Source organism: Homarus americanus, unplaced genomic scaffold (assembly GCF_018991925.1).
Source record: "Homarus americanus isolate GMGI-L3 unplaced genomic scaffold, GMGI_Hamer_2.0 scaffold48226, whole genome shotgun sequence".
Taxonomy (NCBI): domain Eukaryota; kingdom Metazoa; phylum Arthropoda; class Malacostraca; order Decapoda; family Nephropidae; genus Homarus; species Homarus americanus.
In genome coordinates this window covers 403,751-429,210 of record NW_024730579.1, presented here as the reverse complement: position 1 = coordinate 429,210, position 25,460 = coordinate 403,751, and the positions used below count along the sequence as shown (strand labels likewise).

At 34.6% G+C, this 25,460-nt stretch overlaps 1 protein-coding gene across 7 annotated transcripts in view; it reads right to left on the bottom strand.

Annotated features, from left to right (window-relative positions):
* The window catches only part of LOC121867041 (adenylyl cyclase-associated protein 1-like), a 116,637-nt gene that overhangs the window by 4,225 nt on the left and 86,952 nt on the right, over positions 1 to 25,460 (bottom strand). For 4 of the 7 annotated variants that reach the window (XM_042366794.1, XM_042366796.1, XM_042366795.1 and 1 more), the window contains exons 3-10: positions 24,420 to 24,446; positions 21,733 to 21,932; positions 20,674 to 20,882; positions 20,011 to 20,189; positions 14,792 to 14,919; positions 11,880 to 11,939; positions 5,547 to 5,801; positions 1,422 to 1,529 (exon numbers count right to left, since the gene is read on the bottom strand). In XM_042366794.1, coding sequence (XP_042222728.1) covers positions 1,422 to 1,529; positions 5,547 to 5,801; positions 11,880 to 11,939; positions 14,792 to 14,919; positions 20,011 to 20,189; positions 20,674 to 20,882; positions 21,733 to 21,932; positions 24,420 to 24,446 — 1,166 coding nt within the window. The remainder of the gene's footprint in view (positions 1 to 1,421; positions 1,530 to 5,546; positions 5,802 to 11,879; positions 11,940 to 14,791; positions 14,920 to 20,010; positions 20,190 to 20,673; positions 20,883 to 21,732; positions 21,933 to 24,419; positions 24,447 to 25,460) is intronic. The other 3 variants (XM_042366792.1, XM_042366789.1, XM_042366790.1) reach the window with 2 other exon arrangements.

Below are 25,460 nucleotides of genomic sequence, written 5' to 3'. Positions count from 1 at the left end.
ATTTACCCGGTATTTTTTTTTTTTTTTAATTTACGTGTGCTTAAGTTTGGAATCACACAACCATCGACAAACATCATTGGGCCGGCAGCTCGGTGGTGTAGCATTGCCAGAAGCACACGTACACAACTTCCCGCCTTGTAGCCCTCAGGACATGGATACCGTTTATAATCATGGTGTGCTACAGTAGACAGGAATACCTTGCCATTCACAACCTCGCTTATCCATAATTGATATTTTAACACACCCTATTTGCAAACCATATCCCGCTTATTCACAAAAGAAAAATTACAATACCCTACAGTAATATTTCAAACCGAGTGGATTAGCTGCAGCTCACATATTCCGATGCAAGTCCCATTTTACACACGTGCGGTTAAGAAATTAATGAAGTTCAATGCTTGCCTATAGTTTTGAATGATCCCTGCTGATGTGTGTTTACACCACCACCTTGGACACTTTTTAACTTATTATTATTTTTTTTGGTCACTGTCTTGAACCTATAACATCTGGAAAAACACCTGCGTGTGGTAGTGCTGGAAATGTGACACAGATCTCAAGAAAAATCATCCAATTCAGCTTTGGATGATTGGATAAATGGGAGGTCAGGTTTACAGCAAAATTCCTTTAAATTGAATTATTATGTCTTAAAAACACACCAAGCTGACATTAAAGTCCAATTTGGTTGAAACATTTTTTTTCCCCCCCATGGCCTAAACATATTTAGCCATGAAGTCACAATTTGAAAATTTTGTCAAAGTTAAGCTGCAAATCTACTGAAGTATAGTTAGGGTGAGAGCCTGTTCTCAACAGATTGAGAACCTGCCATTGTTTGGCCTTGAATCTGTTGAGTGTGAGGCAAAATCTAGCCTGGAAGGTTTTAGTGTATCTCTCCATATTTACAGTTCTACACTAGTTAACTACATTCTACTGTTCATAACCTTTATCCCAGCTGATAAGAGTACCATGTAGTTTAGTGTGGCTCATCATTGAAAACATTTGGGCTTGCACTTCAACTGTCTTTACCTCTTTACTAGAATTAATACAATGGTTGATTCTAAAAATACTCCATTACCGTTTCCCTCAATATTTCTCCCAAAACCTATTCTTAGTTATCAAAAGGTTTAGCAATGATAAAAGTCATGTGAACTAAGTGGGATCAAATGACAACTGAAATGTACAATGAACTGCTCCTTGCAAGTAAATTGGGATGGTAAATGGAAAAATTCTGGGGAGGGGGGATTTATTACGGGTTTAAAAGAGTTGTCTCATTATTCGGATATCTCTCATTCTCAGAAGTGCCCTGCACCAATTGTTCCACCTAATGGAGATATCACTGTATAAGCAAAACCATGAGGAAAAAGGGGGAAACCATAAACTGTAAGTTTACTATACACTTAAAATAAAAAAGACAATATTCTCACCTGAACTTGACAGGACTGGCAATTAACAACTTCTGCTGAAGACACAAGGTTTTCAAATACCACTGATGATTTCTTGCACGAATCTAGGATGACAGAATTTACCTTACCCTGTAGGGAAAAAATATCTATCTGTAATGAACATTTCAAGTCTAAAAATATGCTGTACTAGTATACATTATTTTTTTAGTCTTGGCAACAAAAATGGTTTTTCTTACTTCTTGTTACAGTTTCATAATATAATAAATCAGTCTCGCACTAATACAGTAAGACTTCATATGACTCGATTCTGAAAAACTGAAACTCTGGGTTATTAGAATAATAATAAAAAAAAAAGTCCTTTGCTACAGGGGAAACCCACTTAGTGTGGAAGACAAGTTTCTGGGGTACTTGCTAATTTCCTAGTCACCACTTGACTTCAGACACCTATAATGCCTAAGTATTTTACTTTTAATAATTTAATATATAATGCATATCTGTAACATACACATATGCAATTCTAGTACATGGGTATATTAAATATAATGGTGGTCTTGGCCATTGCACATATTGTCTTAATTTTTCCTAATTGTTTTCACTAAAGATTCACTTAACTCAAATATGTGTCCAACTGTCAATGTCCAATGAATTAACACTAACTTCCACTTCAACGATAACATTTTTACTAACTTTATTTATAACGTGCATAATATTTTTGAGCTATAGTATTCCAGAAATAAGTACAGTACTGTATTTTCACCTAAAAACTGACCAAAATATCAAGAATATACAGGATGCTGCCATATGGCATTACCCTGCTGTCATATGGCATTACAAGAATTATGACCAGGTTGCTGATCTGACTTTCTGCCCCATTTACACACAATTGCAGGGTCTCAATTGTTTCTCTTACTTTGACAACACAACATACATGTTGTATATCGTTCCTCACTCTTGGTTTATTTTTTCATTTTTGTACAGTATTTAATTACAGTGAGTTCTGCTATAACGCGTGTTTTGACAACTTGAATTGGCTCTAACGCGATTTATGAATAGAGGAACGATATTTGTAAACCGCAATTTTTGCTTACTATTTCTCCAATTTTGTGTAATTAACTGTGAATATGGTAAAGAAGAATATCTCGAAGAAGCGTTCTGGTGATCGCATTTCCGGTGATGATCGTAAAAGAAAGGCTATAACCCTTGAAGAGAAGCTCGATATTATCAACCTCAAAATCACCCTTCTCCCCCATCAAGTTGTATTCATATTTTTCCAAGGTAAAGTGTTACATTTACTGTATGATTTCATCATTAAATATGAATGTAACATTTATTTAGACTGTGCTAACCTTTGTGTTAGGCTAACTACTAAATTTTTTTTCGATTTCGAGTAGTAATCTGCACCTAACCCTATTTTCTCCATAAGCCCTGTTATTTCTATTACGCGAATTTCTATAACACGATGTTTTACAAGAACACAACTATCGCGTTATAGCAGAACTGACTGTATGGTTATTATTATTATTGTCGTTGTTGTTGTTGTTTTTGGTTTCTATAATAATTTTTATCTATTTTTATTCATTATTATTATTATTATAATTATTATTATTATTATATTTTCACCCCTCAGGCCCTGATGTGGGTCAGTGACCTGTGCCCGGGTGGGCTAATCCCCATAAAAAAAAAAAAAAAGCAATACAGATAACATGAAAACATACTCTCTCAAAAACAAATGTGATCCGTGCAATGATTGGCTCTTACGGGAGTCTCTCAATAACACAAGCCACAAATGGCTACTCTCGACTATCATGCATGAACAAGAAGGTAAGGAGAGCAAATATGGATGGTTATAATCACGTTGCTTGCATCTAAGCTTGTGTCAAATCTTACGTGGGGGTTACATTCTGAAGAGGACACGTAAAGCCAAGAAAGCATATCGTCAAAATTACCCTTGAGAGTTCCTTAAATAACCCATAATGTATATTGTTTTATATACCTGTCAATGGTGTATCTGGTGACTTGGCTGGTTAGGCCTATTTCAGTTTAAATGCACACCACACATACAGTATATGCCATTAAATAATAATAATAATAAGTATCAAAAAGGGAATTAATCATTGTGTGTGCAGAAACAAGCACTGTGGGTGAGAGGGAGAGAGCTACAGCTGGCGTTTCCTCACTCATTGCTCTGCTCTCTTACCGTCTCCTGCTAAATGGCAATGCAGAATTTTTTTTTTATTTTTTTTTTTTATTCCTCACATTTACTGATACAGTATATATTATTTTATGCACAAAGAATAAGTTCTTCCACATGCATACCTTCCACGCATCCAGCTCACGAAACAGTTCAGGCAATTACCCAGCTCAGCTAACTCACAAACGTGTAGCAGCCACCATGGTGAGTGTGTATGCTGTGACGTCACATCACACATTTCAAGCCCAGTAACCCACTGCTTCATAAAAAATTTGCTTCCCACATGTGTGCTTTATTTTTCTTATTTTATAGTGTTATTATATATTCAATATTTCTAAGCCACAGAGTATTGTAATGATTTGTTTACAACTTTTATAGTTTCATTACAAGTAACAATATAGAAGGCGGCTGGGTTAGCAAGTCGGCCACATAGTTTATAGCCAACCTTACACACACATTCACTTCTCACACACAAACACCCATAGTTTCGTATTATATTTTCTTTATTTCTAAGCCACATTGTTTTTATAGAGTAGAATACTTGTTAAAGAAGTCTGTTTTTCTGAGAGCTGCACCAGGAGTCAGCTGGCCAACATGCCAGTCAGCTGTGGCCTGAGGGAGATAGTAATGCATGTTGTTGCTGTTGTTACATAAAATGAAACTATAAAAGTTGTGAAAAAATCATTACAATACTCTAATGTGGCTTAGGTATGAAGAAATTATACTATAAAATAAGAAATATGAAGAGCATGGGTGTGTATTTTGTGTGGGAGGTGATCGTAAGTGCGGAGGCAATAGACAGTTTATCAATGGCACATCTGGCGCCTCGGTGGTTAGGCCTTTTCCAGTTAAAATATGCACCACACCTCTGTTTACTTTATCCTTTTTGCCAGTGATTGTCAAGTTGATTTCAGCAGAGAATATTCAGGAAAAATTATGATAGAATAAAAAAGCTCAAGTTATACAAGATAGCACACACACTGCATCGCAACTCACTGGGATGTGCTGCTTCTGTAGACTGACTCTTAGCAACTGTTGCTAAGGGTCAGCAGAGGCACACAACCCAAGTCCCCTCCCCTGGCATGGCTCAGCTGAGGCCGAGAGAGGCGCGAGTGGAAGTACCATACAGTATTTTACGGCATATAAGATGCACTTTTTTCCCTGAAAAATGGCTAAAAATCGGCCTGCTTCTAATCTGTGAAGTTGTGGTTTCCCATAGGCTAATGAATCCTCCAGTTGCTGTCTTTAGTAAGCTAACCCAACTCCAGAATTAAAAAAAAATTATTGCTTGCTTAAATACAGTATTTTTAATTGAAAAAAAAATATAGATTGTAAATATAAAAGCCGAATTTATAATTATGTACTGTACTGATGCTGATCACCCGAGATGAGTAACATCCGTATGGCAGGCACCCAACTCTTCAGAGCTAAGCAGTAACCATTTCTGAATTCTTATAAGCATTACTATCTATTAATGTCATACCTGCAGCATTATTTTTAAATCTACAAATACCTGATGTAAATGAAGATTTACGGATACAGTACATTAAGTTTCTTTTCACATTTGGCTTTTATTTACTGATTTGGCAATACATTATAGTATTTTTGTTGTAACTTATTTAATGGTATTATTTTTATTTATTCCTCACATTTTCTGGTACTGTATATATTATTTTATGTGTGAAGACACACACATACCAATTAATAATAACGGGAAAATCCTCTCACAAATAATTTAAAAAAAAAGTTGGAGTCTACCCTCAAGTGCACTCCGAGCTTTATTAATAACAAAGCACGGAGTCAGTCATGTTGGTGTTTTCAAACCTACTACCCCTAACCTCCTAATTCCCTTTGAATCAATTGTTATAACGCAATATTCTTCAGGAACACAACTATGGCATTATGAGAGAACAGTGAATGTGAACTAATGGGATACAACTTAAACTGAACTTTACCTTAACTTGGACTACAATGTTCTGGCACCTAAAGATGTATACAGATTGATCCATTTTGGCATCTTTGACAATAAGGTCTGGTTTATCTTTCTGATATTCAATAAACCACTTCTTGCCCTCAAGTGCAAATTTAGGAGGGGCGGTAGGGCCATCACGAGCAGGTGATGCCCGGTTGGGTGGGCTGGACTGCTTCACAAATGGTTTTGGACCCTCACGTAAACTGGGGTTCTTGTGAGTCTTCATGTCATCTGTCACCTGGGGAAAATTAATGCAATCAGAAAGTGAAAACTAACAAATTTGCCTCATAAATATAAATATTATGAATTTAAGAAACTTCTATATGTAAATTCAAAATTAAATTAATGAACAAACTAGTCTATCATAAAAAATATTACACAACATTTAAACACTTTATAGACAATTATTATGAAAATATGTAGGAATACCAAGTTAACTATAATCCTCATTTGTACATGTTATTGATATGCCACCACCAGAGAAAAACTTAAGGAGACACGTGGTAAAGTTTCCAACTGAAGCCCTAAAGTTCTTAAGGTGCTATATTACTTATTAGTTTGATTCTTACACTGTATCTGTCATCTAGTTATTTGAATTCACTAATTAGAAAAAATATCCTATGTTAGTAGTACAAGATTATTTTTTTTATCAGTGATTATATTTTCTTCACTGAATGAGCAGATCAATGTCTCCTTTTCCTGCCAAGGGACCACAATTCATCATGTCTGCCCTGGAGATACAAACAATAAACTGAGTAGTTATTGAGAAAAATGAAATAAAAGGGCAAAGGAGAAATATGCTGGGGACAGGCAAAGGATGTAAAGTTAAGCATCTGAAATGGAGAGTATTAGGTGTGGCGACACTGATTAGCATAAAGTATGGAGTTCCATGATAAAGTGTCATGTGTCCAATCCCAAAATATTATGGATCACATGGATTTTTGAGTGTTCACACCATAGGAAGTGAAAATAAAATGAAGAAAGAGATTTCGGGAAAACCTGTATACCTGGAGTGAAAACATTATTGTAGTGATGGTGATTGCATAATTATTTGAATGGATGACAAGGAAGTAGGTGGAATTTTAGGAAAAAAAGAAGTAACTAAGAATGAGTGGAAATAAAAACTAGTACAAATGTGCATAGAGAAAGAGGTTTGAAAGTAGGATATACTGTACTGTATACTGTTAAAAAAGAAAAAAATGAAGCTGCTGCTGCTTAGAGGAAACTTAAAGACATTAAGGGAGCCACCAGATGGATCTGGCAATTAAGAATGAAAGAGGGGATATCATACAGGCAAGAGAGGAAGTAAAAGATAGGGAAACTTACTCTGAATAACTGCTAAATATAACAGCTAAAAGAGAGGCAATCCTATGGAAGGTGGACAAATGAAAAGAATAAATGAGAATTAAATCGCTGTGGAAATGTAAAGGGTGAGAGGTGTATAAGTGATGTAATGGATGACAAGGTGTAGTAGTAAAAACCAAATTAAGGTAAAAACCATGTATACGAACTTGAAAATTTTTTCGAGTGGAATCCATGGATCTCGAAAAGCATATAATGGACAACACACAGAAATAAGATAAGAAGGTATTAAAATGTGTCAAGAGATTTTATAGGAAAAATGAAATGTGTCTGAGTATGCTGTGATGGGTGCACCGAGTTTCAGTGATAGCAAGTCTACAGTACATCGAGGAAGAGGATGTGTAGTACTATATAACAATTGTTTTTCAATATTTTTGTAGATGTGTTGGTATAAAATAAAAAGCAGGAGTACTGAAGAAATAAGCAAATATGGTAACTGAGAATGCATAGGGTAGGGGAATCGGTTACCGTTTGCAGATGATTGATTGATTGATTGTGGTAATTACATCTCTGACGACGCAACAGCTTAGGTCATATGTCACCGAATTAAAATACAGGGGTAAAAGCTTTGAAGACTAAAATCAAATACTGCAAGGTAAAAAAAACGAATAATAAATAGCATGAAACTTTTGTTGACCAATTCAGTAGAAAAGGTACAAATGAGTTTATAACTGTGTACTGTACTTGGAAAATATTAAAAGAAAATTTTAACAAAACTAATTTGTGATGAATATATGTAGAGTAGAACAACTGGGATAAACACTGTATATGCACAATTATAAGCCACTTTTTTTTTTAGTCCCCAAAATGTGAAAATTTAAGGTGCAGCTTGGAATTGAATACCAAGTTTTGAATAGCTAGTGATGCAGTTCAGAGGACTGATTAAGCGTAGTATTAAGGTGCCAACATAACAAATTCATTCTGGCTCTTATCAAGAGCTCTTGAGATATCCTGCTGATGAAATAAGGGAAAAGCAACATACAGAACTATACAAACATCTTCACGAGGTGGAGGGTAGGATGGAAAGGGGAACTAAGGAGATAGAAAGAAATACAGGTATCCCTCATTTAACAATGGGGATGCATTCCTGAAAACCCATCATTATTGCGAAATAATTGCTAAACGAGGGATAACGAGGAATAATTTCCATGGAGATTGCATGTAACTGCAGAGTTGCCTACTCGCCACCCAGTAGCACTCACAGCGGGCGAGGCTGACCAGTAAGTTATGTTATTGTTCAACTCCTAATTTCAGGTAGATATATATTTTTTTTTCTCTGTTGCATGTACTTAATTGTTCATACAAATTGTGCAAAAATATAATAATCATAAGGTCAAAAACATAAAGAGAATAAACATTTCTTTGTGCCAGCTATAAGCTATGTTATGGCTATTTTTAATTTTTTTTTAGTTCAATATCATCTTTATTTATTTATTTTTTATTTATCATTTTTTTTTACTCTTATATGCACACACAATCAATCAAACAGAACATGAAAAAAAATATAAGGTCATAAACAAAGGGAATAAAAATTTCTTATGTGTGCGGGAGTTAGCACACAGTGAGGAAAGGGGAGGGGAGAGCAGTGTGGGGTATCTCTCTGCTGGTCTCTGTCTCGTGTGCTGTGAAATGATAGCCAAATGGCAACGCAGCATTTTTTATTTTTTTTTTATTTATTATTTTTTTTTATTTATCACATTTACTGGTACAGTATACTGTACAGATGGCACAGTTCAGCTGAGCACTCCCCAAACTGACTCATGAGATGTGTGGGGCTACTACCTGTATGCCATGATGTCACATAGGGGTGGGGAGAGAGAGTGCGGCTGGCCGTAGTTACAGCTCACTGCCTCAATGCGTACACTACTCACTTCCTACACATACACACCCATGCTCTTCATATTTATTATTATATAGTTTTATATTAAATTTTCTTTATTTCTAAGCTACATTACAGTATTATAATGATGCACACTGGGAGCACAGAATCCCCAGTTTTTCTGACTTCCTTCCTGAATCTTTCCTAGTGTGTTGAAGACCACTAAACTGAAAACGGACTACTGTATCATTAAATGAGAAAAGGTGTTAAACAATTTAACTTGCTAAATTGAAAAATCGCAAAGTGAATGATCGTTAAACAAGGGTTACCTGTACTGTACTAGAAAAGAGAAGGGTGGACCTCCAGGAATTAGCAGTGTGTGTGAATGACAGGAAAGTAGGATGGTAAGGGGTTGTTGGGGATGCCATAACAATAAAAATGAATGAATGAAGGAAAACAGAAAAACATATTCTAGATTTTAAAATTCTTCTCTCTACCCGAGAAAACACAGGACTGCAAAAGGTAAGATTGCTGATATAAGCACCTGTAAACACAAGGGTGATGAAGAATTGCATCCACAAATATTTGGGCAGAATGAAGATGAACATTGTGGGCAAAGCAAAATGTTCTCTCAATTAATATTCAGAAGTTAAAAATAAAGCGTATAAGACAGACAATTCTCAAAGCAGGATTAGCCATTTCTGTGAGATTAATCCCTGTCAATCTATCTTTTCCTGACAATGCATTGTAGTTCATGGGCAAAAAGATGTACAGTAGTATTGCAAGCAGCTCCAAGGTTATATTTGTCAAAATCTGATTAAAGCACAGTAAAAAAAAAAAAATTATGACTGACACTGTGCTACTGGCGATGATGTTTCCTTCAGTTGGGATTTGAGTAAGGTTGACATATATATAGAGACATATTGGTCATCAGCTTCCAAATTTATCACTTACAATTCCTTTTTATTATTATACAGTATCAGGAAATGAATATTCCTTTTTATTATTATACAGTATCAGGAAATGAATGTCTCATTCTTTTTAGACTAATCTCTGCATCCTTGAGTATACTATACAAAATAACAGTTTTCTTCCAACTATGCAGGAGATCAGTCAAATACTAATGGACAAACAACACCTCCAACAGAAGACAACATACTGAAGTCTATGACAGCAATACATTTTAGTCAGAGTGGCTGTGTCAGTTGTGAAACTACTATTTTCTTGGAATTTTCATTCTATTATTGCATTGGTAAAGGTAATGACCAAATAATAAATCTTGATGAAAGCTTAAACAAATAATTAATATATAAGTGATACAGCACCTGAGATATGAATTACATGCTCTAGTGGAAAAATAATTGTTCGTAAATGGTTTCTAAAGACAGTGAGTGCATAATAAGAATGTGCAAAGTAATTTGAATTTAAATTAAAAGCTGTTGAATGAGGAGACTACAGTACATGCCTCGAACTTTTTCACTCTTAGTTAATCATACAAACCATACACTCATTATACTGTATTCTTGTTTTTGCTGTTTGTTTTACCGACAACAAATATTTCTAAATAAAAGCAATGCAGCAAGTTATACTAAAGTACTTTCCCATGTAAGACAAACTTACCCAAGGTTTAGACACAACTTTTCAATTTTACAATAAACATCAAGCTAATAAACAACCTTTAGAAAATATATATAAGCATTTACAAATGTAACATGGCCTACAGAAATAGCTGGCATTGGGATCCAATGCCTTTTCAGCTGGTGTACATCGATCAACAATTTAATATTTCTTTTAACAATAAACCTTGATAATCTAGACTGTCTGAGACAAAGGTTAGTCTGAAATATCCATGCCATGTTCCAAAAGGAACATAAAAAAAATGGCTACTTAGATTTTTACAGTACCCTGTCCCATTAAAAAAGAAAAACAAATACTTTGACATTAACACAATATTTATATACAAACACCTAAAATATTTAAGAGTGGCTGAGCGTCATACTGTTTATGCTATCTTTCGGCTGCATTTTTTTATAACTTTTATTCCTCTTAACTAAGCTGAACATTACTAATTACTACAATATTTGGTCTAAAAAAATTACGAGTCAGTATATTTCCTTCAAACAGATACTGAAATCTGAAACTGCAAAAATCCACCATCTTCAGATATTTAGTCTAATATATGAATATGTACAGATGTGTTAGTATGAAATAGAATGGTTAAGCATTGCACTTTTGTGTTAGTCTGAAATATGGAAAATGCATTCTACACCAAAGATGAAGTTCAAATTCATCAGCACTACTTGTCCCAAAGCAAAGGTAGAACCCCAACAGTATCATTGTTGTTCTTGAAATATTAAAATATTGCAGTCCCCCAAAAGTATCTTCCTGAAAATTTTTTTAGTGCTGTATATTTGTCTATACCTGAATGTCATCTTCCACACATAATGGCAGAGTGATGAGGGAAAAGTTACAATACAAAATGGGCAATTATTATGAATTTTAATAGTTTAGTGATATTTCAAATTTCCTTTTCATTTGGAATACATTTATACATTATATATTTTGAGTAAGGGAAGTAACATATGATAAGGTAAGACCCTACCTGCTCCACCCTCATCTATTGTGGGAAATAACATAACAGTAAAGACAATAACAACCATTTAATAGGTACAAAGCCATTAGGGGGGTAGATTCTCAAGTTATATACAGTATAAAATATCTATTTTATTAACTGTTTCACAATAAATACTTAAATTTGTTAAAAATAAATAATGAATGATAATTGTAGATGATGAGGACTTGGGAATTACTGCTCAAATTTAATACAATTGTGATTATTTTATCATAATCTACTACAGTACTATGAAGTACATGATAATTTTCAAGTTGTAAAAGTCAATATAATATTTTCCTCAATTTGTAAGTAATATTCCATTCAATAGACATAAATGTAATGTAATCAATCCATTAAAGGACCTCCATAATTTAAAAAAATTAGTAAACCTTTTAACAGAAGAATAAGAGTAAGACCAAGGAACCAAAGATGTTCTTCCTGCAGCAGTAAAGTGGACAATACTGTACCCATATTAACTAATAATACACCAGAACAACCAAAAAAATATGTATAAAAATTACTGTTTGTGATGTCCGCGCCCCTGTTCGTAGGGGTTGAGGGCGAGGCGCCTTGCGGTCCACCTAAATAAGAATGAAACAGTTTGGATAATAACTCAGTTTCTAACAAACAACCATATTACACAAACCTCAGGGAGAAGCCGACCTAATAGTAAATCATTTACTTCAATCTGCCTCTCACTCCTGTCTCAAACTCCCACTCACAAAAACCAGCACAACTGTGACCAAAAACATACAAGCTCATGGGGCTTAAATAAAAACCACACACACATTCTTGTCCAATTTCTTATCCATGTAGTCACTCAATACTGTCCTCTCAGTTGATACACACAAATGTTGTTCAATACAAGTAAATGTACTGTATTTACACTTTTTTTTTCTTAGCAAGTCTGAAATTTTAAGGTGAAGGTAGTAACTGAGAAATGCCATCTGCTGCTGTTTAGTCTATAACAGTAGTTTCATATTTGAATTAACAATGTTACATTGCTGTCTCCTGCATACCCCTCATCCCTGGAATTTTCCGGGTAATGGAAAATATTCTCAGAAGTTCCAGAAATTATGCATTACATTACCTCTTGAACCCAGAAAAATATCTCCCATTCCCGGAACTTTCAGGGTACCGAAAAATTTTTCTTGGAATTTCCAAAAAAAGACCTTGATTTTCATCTCTCAAACCTGGAATAAAAATCCCCCATCCCCGGAATTTTCTGTGTACCGGGAAAATTTTCTCGGAATTTTCCAGAAAATATGCCCCTCTGAAAATTGTTCCCACAGCAAGAATTTGGCAGTAAATTCTGGCTTTGGGAATGATTTTCTGAGCAAATTTTAATTCCGCCTATGGGAGATTTCCGGGTTTGAGGGATTCCGGCTAATGGAGATGTTACTAGCCTAATTTGTGTTTATGTAGTGACAAATGTTTTCCAGTACAGTATTAACCCATGGTATAATTTCAAATATGCATTCCTGAAGGACTGACAGTGTTTTCTGTTAATTATACAACAATGCATATCACTAGTCCATCTGTAACAGGGTGCAAACAACTGTACAGTATTTTCCCATTCTGTTTCAAAAATGTTTCCAATTACATTATTGTACCATAGAAAATCTGTAAGGATTATTTATAATTTGAAGTGATTGAAAATCAGCTGGATGATGTCCCCAGTCTCCATCCTATGATTTCAAGTAACAGGGGGAATAAAGTTGTTCAAGAAATACATATGATCAGTGCCGGATTAACCATGAGGCACTGGCCTCAGGCCCCCTGACTCTAAGGGGCCCCCAAATCCAAACATTCTCGAAGTTGAAGCGTATAAAACATGAACTTGTTCAACGATGTCCTAGTAACATCTCAATTTTCTGTCTCTTATGAACATTAATGTGTTATTTTGCAGAAGCTTAATATTGATGAAATCATTGATAAATTTGGGTATATTTTGTTCTTGTTATTTATATATACCTTGAGGGTACGGGGGCCCCAAGTTGATCTGTGCCTCAGGCCCCTATTAAGCTTAATCCAGCCCTGCATATGTTGTGTATGAAAAATACATATATTCCTCACTGATGCAAAAATTCATCTCGCAACTTGAAAATCTAATCAAGTACAAGTTTGGGACTGTTTATCCGTTGTCCTGGTATAGTATCCAGAACGCTCCTAAAACTGGCTAAGTTCTTGAACGTATTATTTAAAATGAGCACCAAGTACAGTACCGTATTTTATGGCGTATAAGATGCCGGGCCATATAAGACACACCCCCCATTTTCACGGAGTATTTAGGAAAAAACTCTTGTGTGGATTTCCCTCCTGTAGCCAAAGTTTTCTTAAAATAATATATATAGTACAGTATGCCCCCCAAGTTAGCGGATTTTTACTTCACGGTTCTCAGTTATTCGCGGATGACACTGAATGTACCCAAGATTGTCTGTGGGTAGTTTTAAAGTTGTCAACATTTTTGTGGCTGGGACAGGGAGCCATTCATTCTAGAGACAGTAATTTTCTTTACCTGTATTGTAAATATGTGTGTGTACACACACACACACAAAACACATACAAATAAATAATAATTGGGAAAATCCTCTCACAAATAATCAGAAACAAATTTATTAACAATGTGAGTCTACCCTCAAGTCCGTGCTCTGTTACAGTACTTTATTATTAGAGCATGAACTTGAGGGTAGACTGTCACATATTTAATGCACTGCAAATTAATATATCCCTCTGTATACATTTGAGGTATACAACACAGCATCTGCACTAATGTAACTAATAAAGTGTATTTCTGGTGATAAATATGGATATAAATGGCTTAATTGCCACAGAAATCTTGAGAAATTATGTTCGTAAGGTGAAAATTAGCACAGGTTACCTCATGGGAATCCTGTTTCACCCTAGACTTCTGTAATCTCAAAATACTGTACACAAAAACAAATGCCAGGGCTTTTGTTTCTGTAACTTGACACAGTAAGCATCAGGAAAAAATGTGGTGGTAATAATATTATAAAAAGAAAAGAAAACACTGTGTGCTGTAGTTCTGTACAGTATAGTGTAGGATTATGAGTGGATTTCCACCAAATCATGAAAACAATCCTACTCAGGATGAACATGGCTGGGTAAGTGTGTAGTTAGAATTATAGAATGTTTACCGAGGCTAAAGGTTGGGATTATCAGGCAATGGTTGTGCATTACCTCATTACAGTAAATATAATCTACAGCTAACTGGTTAGCTTATACAATAGGATATTACGTCATGCAAAGACTCAAAGAAATTACTGAGCATACAAAAAGTTGAAATAAAAATTTAGACCAAACAGACTTATTTAGCAAACATATAAACTATTTTTGGGAAGGATAAGGACAATTGGATCACAAAATATTTGTGAACAGTACAACAATCCCCAAAAGATCAACAAAACCATACCTTCTTAAGCCCAGAGGTGATATTTGTTCCTTTGTTGATTGAATCGAATAGTGCAGAACGCCCATCATCTGCAGCCACAGCCTTTGGGTCCAGCTTGATCATGGGGGGAGGGGGAGGGATGTTGCCAGCTACCGATAATACATCAACATTAGCTACAATATTCTAATGCAGGTGGGATACTGTCATTTACCACTACTGCATAGTCTTTAAGCCACACAATTTGAAATCATTGTCTGCATAATTGGTTAGTGTAATATTGTACAGTACATGGTACTACAAAGAAAAAATCTTTGGTTCTGATACCCTAACAACCATTTTAAACCTTTACTAAGACATTATTCCTCCCTGTGCTACACAGTACACCAATAATATAAGATTACTACACTGTTCAATGGGAAACAGAAAATGGCTAAATACAGTCCAGTACTTGATCACCAGTCAAACTCTTTTGACTGAGCAGTGTCCAAATTATGGATATTTTGGGGTTACTGAGACTGATCTTTTCACAAGAAAGTGACCATGAAATAGGTATGCAGACCCAACTGTCTTGAATTCAAAATGATAACGCTAACAAAAGGGTGTTGATAGTGCATGGAAAATATGTGACCTTCAGCAACTAATGTCCTTTTGGTGGAAATTTTTAACACAGGCATTCGATTTTGGAGGTTTTCAGATTTTGGATTTTCAGACTGGTAATCATGTATGTACTGTAATTAAATAATAATTACAATAAGAACAATAACATCAATTGTTTAGAATAGGTTCAGCCAGTATACTGTAGTGAAAGGCTTGCAAAAGTGAAAAAATTATAATATGGCTTTAATTTGACTGTATAGTACTATATCACACAAATCAAATGTCAAACCCAAGAGGAATTATATAGGTGAACCTCAATATTTATGGGGGTTACATTCCTGGAATATGTCGTGAATGTCAAAACTGCGGAAGTTAATGCTCCTATTCTTAAATGATCCGAGAAAATTAAAAATAAAGAAATCTAAACAAAAATATGAAAAAAAGTAGAGAGATAGTGTATGTAAATAATATACAACTCCCGATTGTTCACCACGAATGGTTACAGGAAAGGTAGATCTTTTATATACAGTATAATCAACTGGCCAGTATAGGTGTAACCCACTATAATTGAACATAACTTGTCACTAGAAATTACTTAAATTAGATCAATGATAAAAACTTGTGACCCTGGAAACATCACAAGTAGGTTACAAATTTATCAGCTGGTCACCTACCTCTCCTTCACTCTCACTTATCATTTGGCCAACTCAATTTCTCTCTCTCTCTCTCTCTCTGACTAGGTATTATCACTATTCCTTTATACTGTAGAAATACTGTACATGAGACAGATCAAGCAACAACATAATGGCTTGCGAGTGAGCAGGAATGTGACAGGACTTGGTCACAACCACTTGGGACAAGTGCAGGATGAGGTGTTGTCATTATCCTACTACTGCAGTTCACTATTCATTTAGTATATATTTTATGTCTTCCATGATTAGTTTGTAAAGATTTTTTGAGACTTTGTTTAAATATGGCTTGCCAATTGCTATTAGAGTAAAAAGTGCTTGAAACTAACACTGACATATATTTAAAGTCAGCCGCTATAAAAACTCTTAAGGGGTTTCATTTTTCAGGTCATGTTTATCATACAAGAAACTATTCATGGTTTTGTCTTTATACTGCAACTTAATATTGGTCTGTTTAGGAATCACCTCATAATACTTAAGCTCAAGATCTAGACAGTTTTATATATATATATATATATATATATATATATATATATATATATATATATATATATATATATATATATATATATATATATATATATATATATATATATATATATATATATATATATATATAGCAAATGTCATGACTGAATAATCCTACAGCATCTGCCATTACTGAGAGTAACCTGACAGCATCTGTCATTACCGAGAGTAATCCTACAGCATCTGCCATTACTGAGAGTAACCTGACAGCATCTGTCATTACCGAGAGTAATCCTACAGCATCTGCTATTACTGCGAGTAATCCTACAGCATCTGCTATTACTGAAAGTAATCCTACAGTATCTGCCATTACCGAGAGTAATCCTACAGTACCAACCATTAATTAAGAGTAATCCTACAGCATCTGCCATTAATAAGAGTAATCCCACTACATCTGCCATTACTAAGAATAATCCTACAGCATCTGCTATTACTGAAAGTAATCCTACAGTATCTGCCATTACCGAGAGTAATCCTACAGTACCAACCATTAATTAAGAGTAATCCTACAGCATCTGCCATTAATAAGAGTAATCCCACTACATCTGCCATTACTGAGAGTAATCCTACAACATCTGCCATTACTGAGAGTAATCCTACAACATCTGTCATTACTTAGAGTAATCCCAGGGTATCTACCCATACTGAAAATATTTCCAAATCATAACTTATCTTACAGGAGATAATAAAGCATATACAGGGACCCCTCGACTTACGACCACCCGGACACACGACCGCCGCAGTCGTATAAAATATTTTTCAAATTACTGTTCGTATTTTCGAGTCCCGACGTTAGTGATCGCGCTGTGTATTGACAAAATTTTCGTTTGTAATTCCCTTTAAAATGGCTGGCAAACGTAAAAGTGAGAGTTCTCGTGGTAATGAGACCTGGTCGTCGGTCCCTAACCCCGTAAGTTGAGGACTGACAAGTACAGCATAATTATGAACACACTGTTCTATGTATATAGTTATTCACCTCCATAAAATATACAGTACTACCTGTACTGTACAATAAAAACTGATAAGACATTCATAAAAAATATAAAAAATCTATACAGTATATAGCAGATGAAGCTAGTGAGAGACTTTCTGTATTGCCAACCAATGACTGTAGTATTGTGGAAGTGATCCGCCAGTCTCGGATAGTAAAAGCACACACTGTAATGAATCGATGTGCACTTGTATGATAATTTTACTGAATACCAGTAAATAGTTATCGTTCTAACACCTCAGAGAGTTATCATGAATACACATCCAATGAAACAGCAAGATAGTCACATCCTGATATGGAAGTTTTGAATAAAGTACTTCACTGGGCTTAAATCGTTTATCTCTTGGGATAGTTGATAGTAAATAGGATGAATCTCTCAAGACTACCTCGACACCAAGAGCTTACATATTGGTCCAGACCAGTGAGAAGTTTACGTCGGTATACTGTACCTGGATTATCCAGGGTTGCTTTAACTTTTGGTTCTGCTCCAGATGTTGTTTCAAAAGTACAACACTTGAATGGTCACTTGGTCAATAGTCAGCTATATAAATATTAATTTTGCTCAAGTAACTACTGGGTAATTAATTGACTGAGTTTTAGACTCAGCTACACTGATGCAGCTTTTGACGATCTGGTGGTCACTCATTAATTATATTTTTGACATTCCTCATAATATATTTTTATCTTTAAGCACTATATTTCATTGTCATTAACCCCTACACCCCAGTAGACTTTTTGCAACGTCCATTTAGGGCGCCCCGGTTGACGTTCTGGAACGCACACCTTTTCACGGCATTGTTTGAATGCTCAGCGAGGGTTATCAGGCTCCAACGTGACTATTTGCGTGTCGCGCCACACTCTCGGCCACAGGAAAGCTTTCTGAATGTAAGTACCTTATTTTGTTTGTTTTATTTTCATTGCTTGTCCATTTTATTATATTGTATCAAAGTAATATTACTAAAAGTAGTGATTGTAGTGTAGTGTAGTATTACTGGAAAATAATGCTATGAATATGTTATAAATGTATTTATTTGTGGAATTATTATTCCAATAATTATTTATATGCATTACTTGCTCTACCAAACACAAAGACAGCCAGACAGCCTGGCGACAGACTGTACTTTTTATGAAAAGTAATGCGCATAAAATATGCTAAATTAATTATTTATAGTTAATAAGTACAGTATTATGATCAGTAAATATATGCATTACTGGCCATCCCGGACACTAAGGCAAGCAGAAAATGGGCGCCAAGTGTGTAGTGACCACGAGCGCTAGCCGTTAAAACAACACTGTCTCCTTATCTCCCTTGCCACTGCTGCCCCAGGGAAGTTTCTAGAGGGTCAATATATAGTTTTTATTACTTATTTTTGACTGTTTTATCATTTAAAAAGGTAAAAAGTTATTTTTGGAAAAGTTGACTTTTCTAGATTTACCCAGCGTGAGGGATAAGGCCAGAGTCACCCTAACCCGGGGCGTAGGGGTTAAGAACTTCTGGTGGCATCAAATATAAAATTGGGATTTAAAAAAGAAGACAAAATGTATCTCAATGCTCTCATGACAGCATAAACCCTTACACTACTTACACTTCAAAATTTGATCATCATAAAGCCTAAAGGTTTAAAACAAACAGAAAAGAGTAGAAGCCTTCTAATATCAAGCTCTAACTATAATTACCCCACTAATTATACGATTTAGGTAAGTACAGTACTTGGATGCCTCTCAAAGACAAATTGTAAACAAAAATTTTTCACTACACTTCAGCTGGTGCAATTATCTGGGATGAGACAAATTAAGCCAATACGGGTATTTCACACATCAGTAACACTACTGCCTACGAAAGTAATGTACATTTAAGGCTTTTCATTATACTGTACAAGGAAAAGGCTTAGAGATTCAAAATGAATCTGAAATGTGAAAAAAGTGAATTAATTCTTATCTGATTAAAGCAGTTGAAATGTATTTGATTAAAAACTTTACAATACTAATCTTACAACTCATTTACAGGCTTTATCATAAATAATTACACGATTAATATTAGTGATCGCTAATAAGCTTATGGAAATAAAATTTTACCACTCCTCGGCTATTGTGAATATGCATCATTGAAAAAAAGAAAAACAGCATTTCTCACAGAACTATTAAAAAGGGATCATTCAGCTGATGAAATATAGCTCCATAACAAATATTAGTAAAGGTGTACTGTATTAAAACTAGTAAAATTAAAATTTTGTTGCCAAGAGTTATTCCAAATTCAATCCCAACTATTTTAAAATAATGATCATCATCACCATCCAATTGAAAGTACAGGTGTAATGAACATACAGTACTGTACTACACTGCATAAAATTCAAGGTTTTCCTTTTAACATAGTAAATTACAGTACTTTTATGTATCTTTGAATTGCAGCATTTTCATCTGTCCATGCAGCATACCTGGAGGGGGAGGAGGGACACCACAGTTGGCTGGGGCAGCTTTGAGGTTGGCCATAGCATTGCCTCCACGGGTATTCCATGATAAACCGGTTGTATGATGTTTTTTGACGTACTCTTGAAGCTCCTTGAAGACATTATTCCAGTTCTGAACCCATTCAACATGCACCTTGTCTTTCTCCCTGTGAATCACAATAAACTATCATGTTTTCTGTCTACAGATGAAATAGATAATTATGAATTACCGGCACAGGTATACAGTAGTACAGTATATTAAAACAAACAAAAGATTTAGATTATAAAGGACTTTCACAGCTTTTTGGCAAGTGTTCTGAAGTTATGGGGCACAGCACTTTTGTCCTGCCCTAATGGTTGCCGATTCAAATCCTACAGTCAACACCGAATGGTAATGAAGCATCAAGTTAGAAATACGAGTGTTTGGTGTCAGTTGTGCATACAGCAGTTACTAGTTATAAAGCATTTTCATATGCTTTTACATGAATCTTGGCACATACCAGTATTGTACAGTCAAAATAATCCATTAAGACAATAATATAATGATTGCCACATTTGGTACACTTAAAATGTGTACCTGTTCCAGTATATTTCAAATAAGATTAGGTTGGTGCTACAACAGGGACTCACTGAACTGCCCGGTGAAATTACCTATATTCCTTGAGAACTCTATTGGTATAGAACACAGCAGAATCACCCATCTCCTTTACATAGGGTGCTGGTGCAGGGGTAACAGCTACCCATGAGAGGCCTGGGATGGATTCTGAGATGGCAGAGAGGTGGTTGAAGAATGGAGACTGGCGTTTGGATTCCCTGAAGGCAATCACCTCTTGGATCTTCTTTCCTGTAGGTTCTAGTACCTGCAAAACATACATGTTTATGTTCAGAGATCAACACCTTACTAATCTCCCTGGGAGGGAAAAAAGAAAGGCAAGTCTCATTTCATATAATATAAAATACAGTATATTTCATAAATTTATCAAGCTGGATAGATCCAACATTACCTATATACAGTACAGTACTGTGCGTTTATTTAAAAAGGAGTGCTTTCTCATAAATGCTTTACTTTCATTTTTAAACTGCAGTACAGTACTGTATTATACATAATGTATTTTATATTCTTTACTACTAAATTTTCCATTATACAGTACAGGGTAGTGTACATGTAGTTTTTAAATTTATTCGTGTTTTGTATATTTGACTACAATAATTTATAAATTCTAATAACTTCATTTCTGGTTATGATTCTATGGTAAACCTGCATCTTTGAGGAAGAAAGCCAAAATTACCAGTTACTGAATGCTGTCATTCACTGTAACACAATAAAACCTCAGTCTGAGAAGTGATTCCCTGTACTCAAGATAAAAACTGTCAAGTAAATAGACAGAGGATAGCAATGCTGACACTGATCAAACAACATTCTGTCATGCACCAACACCTTTAGTTATTTTTTTCCAAATACAGTACAGTACAGTATTACAAATTCAGCAGAATAAAGAATAAACCAGTGCCATTAAACATACAGTATCTACAGCATCTATCTGCCTTATCCCCCCCCCTTCCATTTTTGTATGAGATGCATTAATGGGCACAGAAAATAAATGAGAAATTGTTGGGAAGAACTATGAAAACAAAAATGACAGCAAATTTGTATCTAAATATTACGTATTTCTATACCTAACAAACATTCGGAAGACCAGCAACCCCTACCTGTGGTAATTCAGAATCCAAAGGCCGCTGGCTTTTTGATGCCATGACCAAGAAGGCTCGCTGGTTGATGAAGGTAGACTGTACCATCTTGGCAATACTGGCAACATCTCCACCGATCTTCATGCTACAGTCGAAGAAAGTTTTGAATGGCCCAGAGAGCAGGTCATCATATGCCAAAACAAATGGCACTGTGCATTCCTCTGGATTTTTAGAAAAAAATATAATTAATGAGGAAGTACATTTCACAAAATTACAGAAAGCAAATAATATACTGTACAGTACAGTACTGTATACTGTACAGTATAGTACTGTATACTGTACAAAAATATTAAGTTATTATTTTTTTAAGTTTTATAGACAAATTATCATGATAGCGGTTAAAAAATTTAATAAATTTCTAATTAAACACTGCAGACCAGATCAGATCCATCTACACAATACTGTACTGTACTTTCTTAATAACAAAATAGGAGCAGGAAAAAATCATCACACAAACCCACAGAATTAATAATTTTTTTGTAACATACATTTGAAAACTACACTTAGGAGTTTATTAATCAGTGGAAGGATATTACAGCACTAAATATTTTTTTTTAAGTTTATTTCAGAGTTAAATTCAAAGCTTGTTACAGTACATTATTAAATGACTTGCTTTAGTTCCACCTTCTTTATTATTCAACACTTGATAATAATAATAATCTGTTAAAAGGTAATTTGTTCTGAAGTTGTACTGTACAGTACTGCAGTATCTACAATTCCATACACTGCACAGTAAACTATTTTATTTGAAAAGTATGATTTACTGGTTAGAAATTTTTTGGAGAAGTTTGGAGCACCTGGTCATGAAACGGATAGTTACCCTCTGTTAAAATAGTTCATGGCCAGAGCAATAATAGAAAATAACAGTCTGGGAACTTATCACACATTACCTAAGGTGCTTAAAAAATCCTTAGAGAAAGGCAAATCAAATTTATCTGAAATCATGCTGTGATATACTGTATCTACTGTACTCGTGTATCTCACAGTTGGTTTACTGTAAGTCCAAGGCTATTTATTCATCATGTTCACTGAGTTGTACCCATACTGAAACACCCTTCATGGAGCAGTGGGAGAAATTCAAACAGTAAAAAGTGCATACCTGTCAGTACCATAAGAGCCAAAACCAGGATGGCCTGATACAGTACTGTACAGGACCAACACCCACACTCAAAAGTGGTGGTAATTGGGGCAACTTCTTTTATTGTCTATCTCCCTAGTTTGTTTTCCCACATATGAGATGCAATTCTTGAAGAAAATGTTGGAAACTATCCTACAGGTAGAGTTCCACATAATCTATCAGAATACCTGTACTTCATAAGACTTGAGACACTTCTGTACCTACAAATTATGTTCCACAATCTATCAAAACCGTTTATCATTATATATCGCACAGTAAAAAAAAACAAAAAAAAAACATATGGCTTACATTAACAAAAACTACATTGTATATCTCCCCTTTCTGTACTCTAAGATGATGGGTGTGGTAATGGCAAATCAACTTGGTAAACACAATGAAGATATAAAAGATTCATGCAACAAAGATTGTCATGTGATTCACTTTGGCACATCCAACAAGAGTAAATGTTTACATCTCTTTGTATTTACTTCTCCCTTTAATTATTTATTTAAATATTTTAATCTTATTTCTTTTGTTCATTTTGCCTTTATGTTGAAGGGAAAGGAGGAACAATGAAAAACTGACAGCTAAAACTGCACAGGTACAGTACAGTAATATAAATAGTAGATGTACCAGTAAATAAATGTAAGACTTTTGTACTGTACTGTACTGTACTGTACAAGAGACATCCTTTTCCAAACATATCCCATCCTTTTCTACTATAATTTGAATTTTCAGATGAGTAACCTCTTAAAAGAAAAACAATCTTACCAACAATACCAGACTTTTTTTTAAATACAGATATAGTCCTGTACATACATTAACAGCAAAGTAAAAAATAAATAAAATAAAAATCACAGCACTAAAAATTACAGTACAGGATAGTTGTGTCAAGTCAAACATTTAAGTTACATTCACAGATCAAAATAAAGGATAAAGGGTATAAAAACTCAAGCAAAAAAACAAAATAAAAACCATTTCAAACTATTCACACACTACAGTGAGAAAAATAGGGGAAAACGGAATTCACTCAAGTAAAAGGGGACACTAGGCTATTTAACAGAAGGTTCAAGGTAGTGAAAATTAAGAACAAAAATTTAACAGAAACAAACATAATCATAAGGTATGTTAAGTTTCTTCATTTAGACCCATTAAGATATCCAAAATTTGCAATTAAAGCTTGGTTTCACGGTTTGTGGGCCATGCACTTGGAAGACTGAGGGTCACCTGGAATGCAGGTTTCAAGGTACAGTACCCTAATCTGGAAGTGAGGTTGTATTGGTGTTCAAATAGAACACTGAATTACTGCAATGTAACTAAGAAATAAAGGCTTAATGTCACTACAAGTACACTATGGATAAGAGGTATTGGATTAAGGTATAGTATTCTGGAACAGGGAATTTAATGATAATTTGGGGGATAGATTTAATTAAGATAACTATGGCAAAGGTTTGATATCACTACATGGCATGGATATGGGGCATTGGAAGCACACAAGGCAACCAGTTTACCATCTTGATGAAACACCTACCACCCCATATCAAGCCTTGGCGACGTTCTGAAAAGTGCGATAAATTTGTGACAACTACTCTCAAAAGTAGCCAGGTAAAAATAAAAAGCTTTGATACTCTGGTCTGTTAATAAAGTACAACAAAACCTCTTTAATTCAATGCTTCTTTAAACTAAAAAAATAAAATAAAATAATAAAAATTTTGAATGGGTAAAATCTGCATGACTATTCAATAAGTAAAAGGCCCCCCAAAATTTTATGCTGTACTGTACACTGTACTTTCCAGAAAAAATAAAAAAATTACTTAATAATTGTTCATTTTAGCTCATAAATCTATTAATGATATCAAAAGTTTAAGCAAATTGCCACATGATTGTGCATTGGATAAAATTGACACTATTTCACCAAAAGAATTCATGAGGTGAAATTATAGATATTTTGGATTGTCAATCCATCCGACATGCATTGTCAGCTGCATTAGAGAGGCTTTACTGTTTAAAAAAAACATTGATATGAAATCATAAATAACATGAAAATAGCATAAAGGTGTATCTGTACTGTACATAAACACGGCAATATTTAAGTGTGTAGAAATGCATGGCTGCATGCACGTGCATGTATGCAGTACAGGGTACATGCTTATCAAGGAAAAGGAGAGGTCTAACATGGGTATGTGTAAAGAAACAAAATTGAAAATAAAATGTAGTAATCATGAGGAACAGTATAGTGATGCAAATTACATCAAATTTAATAAAAGAAAATAGAGGCAACTTGATAAAAAATGAGAAACTGATTATCAGTAAGTGACAAGAAATTAACATTAAAGTACGGTGCAGTAATGGTGAGAGAAGGAACAAGGTACAGTAAGCACTGTGTCACATGAAAATAATGAAGAGTAAAAAGTAAAAAAAATATAAAAGAACCGAGTGTCAAGAATTTAATTAGTTTACAAGTTATAAGAATCAAGAATAAAATTAAAGTACAGTACTGTACCACGCCCAAAAAATATTCTTGATAATGGAACAATTTATCTCTGATTAACAATAAGGGAATTATGATACA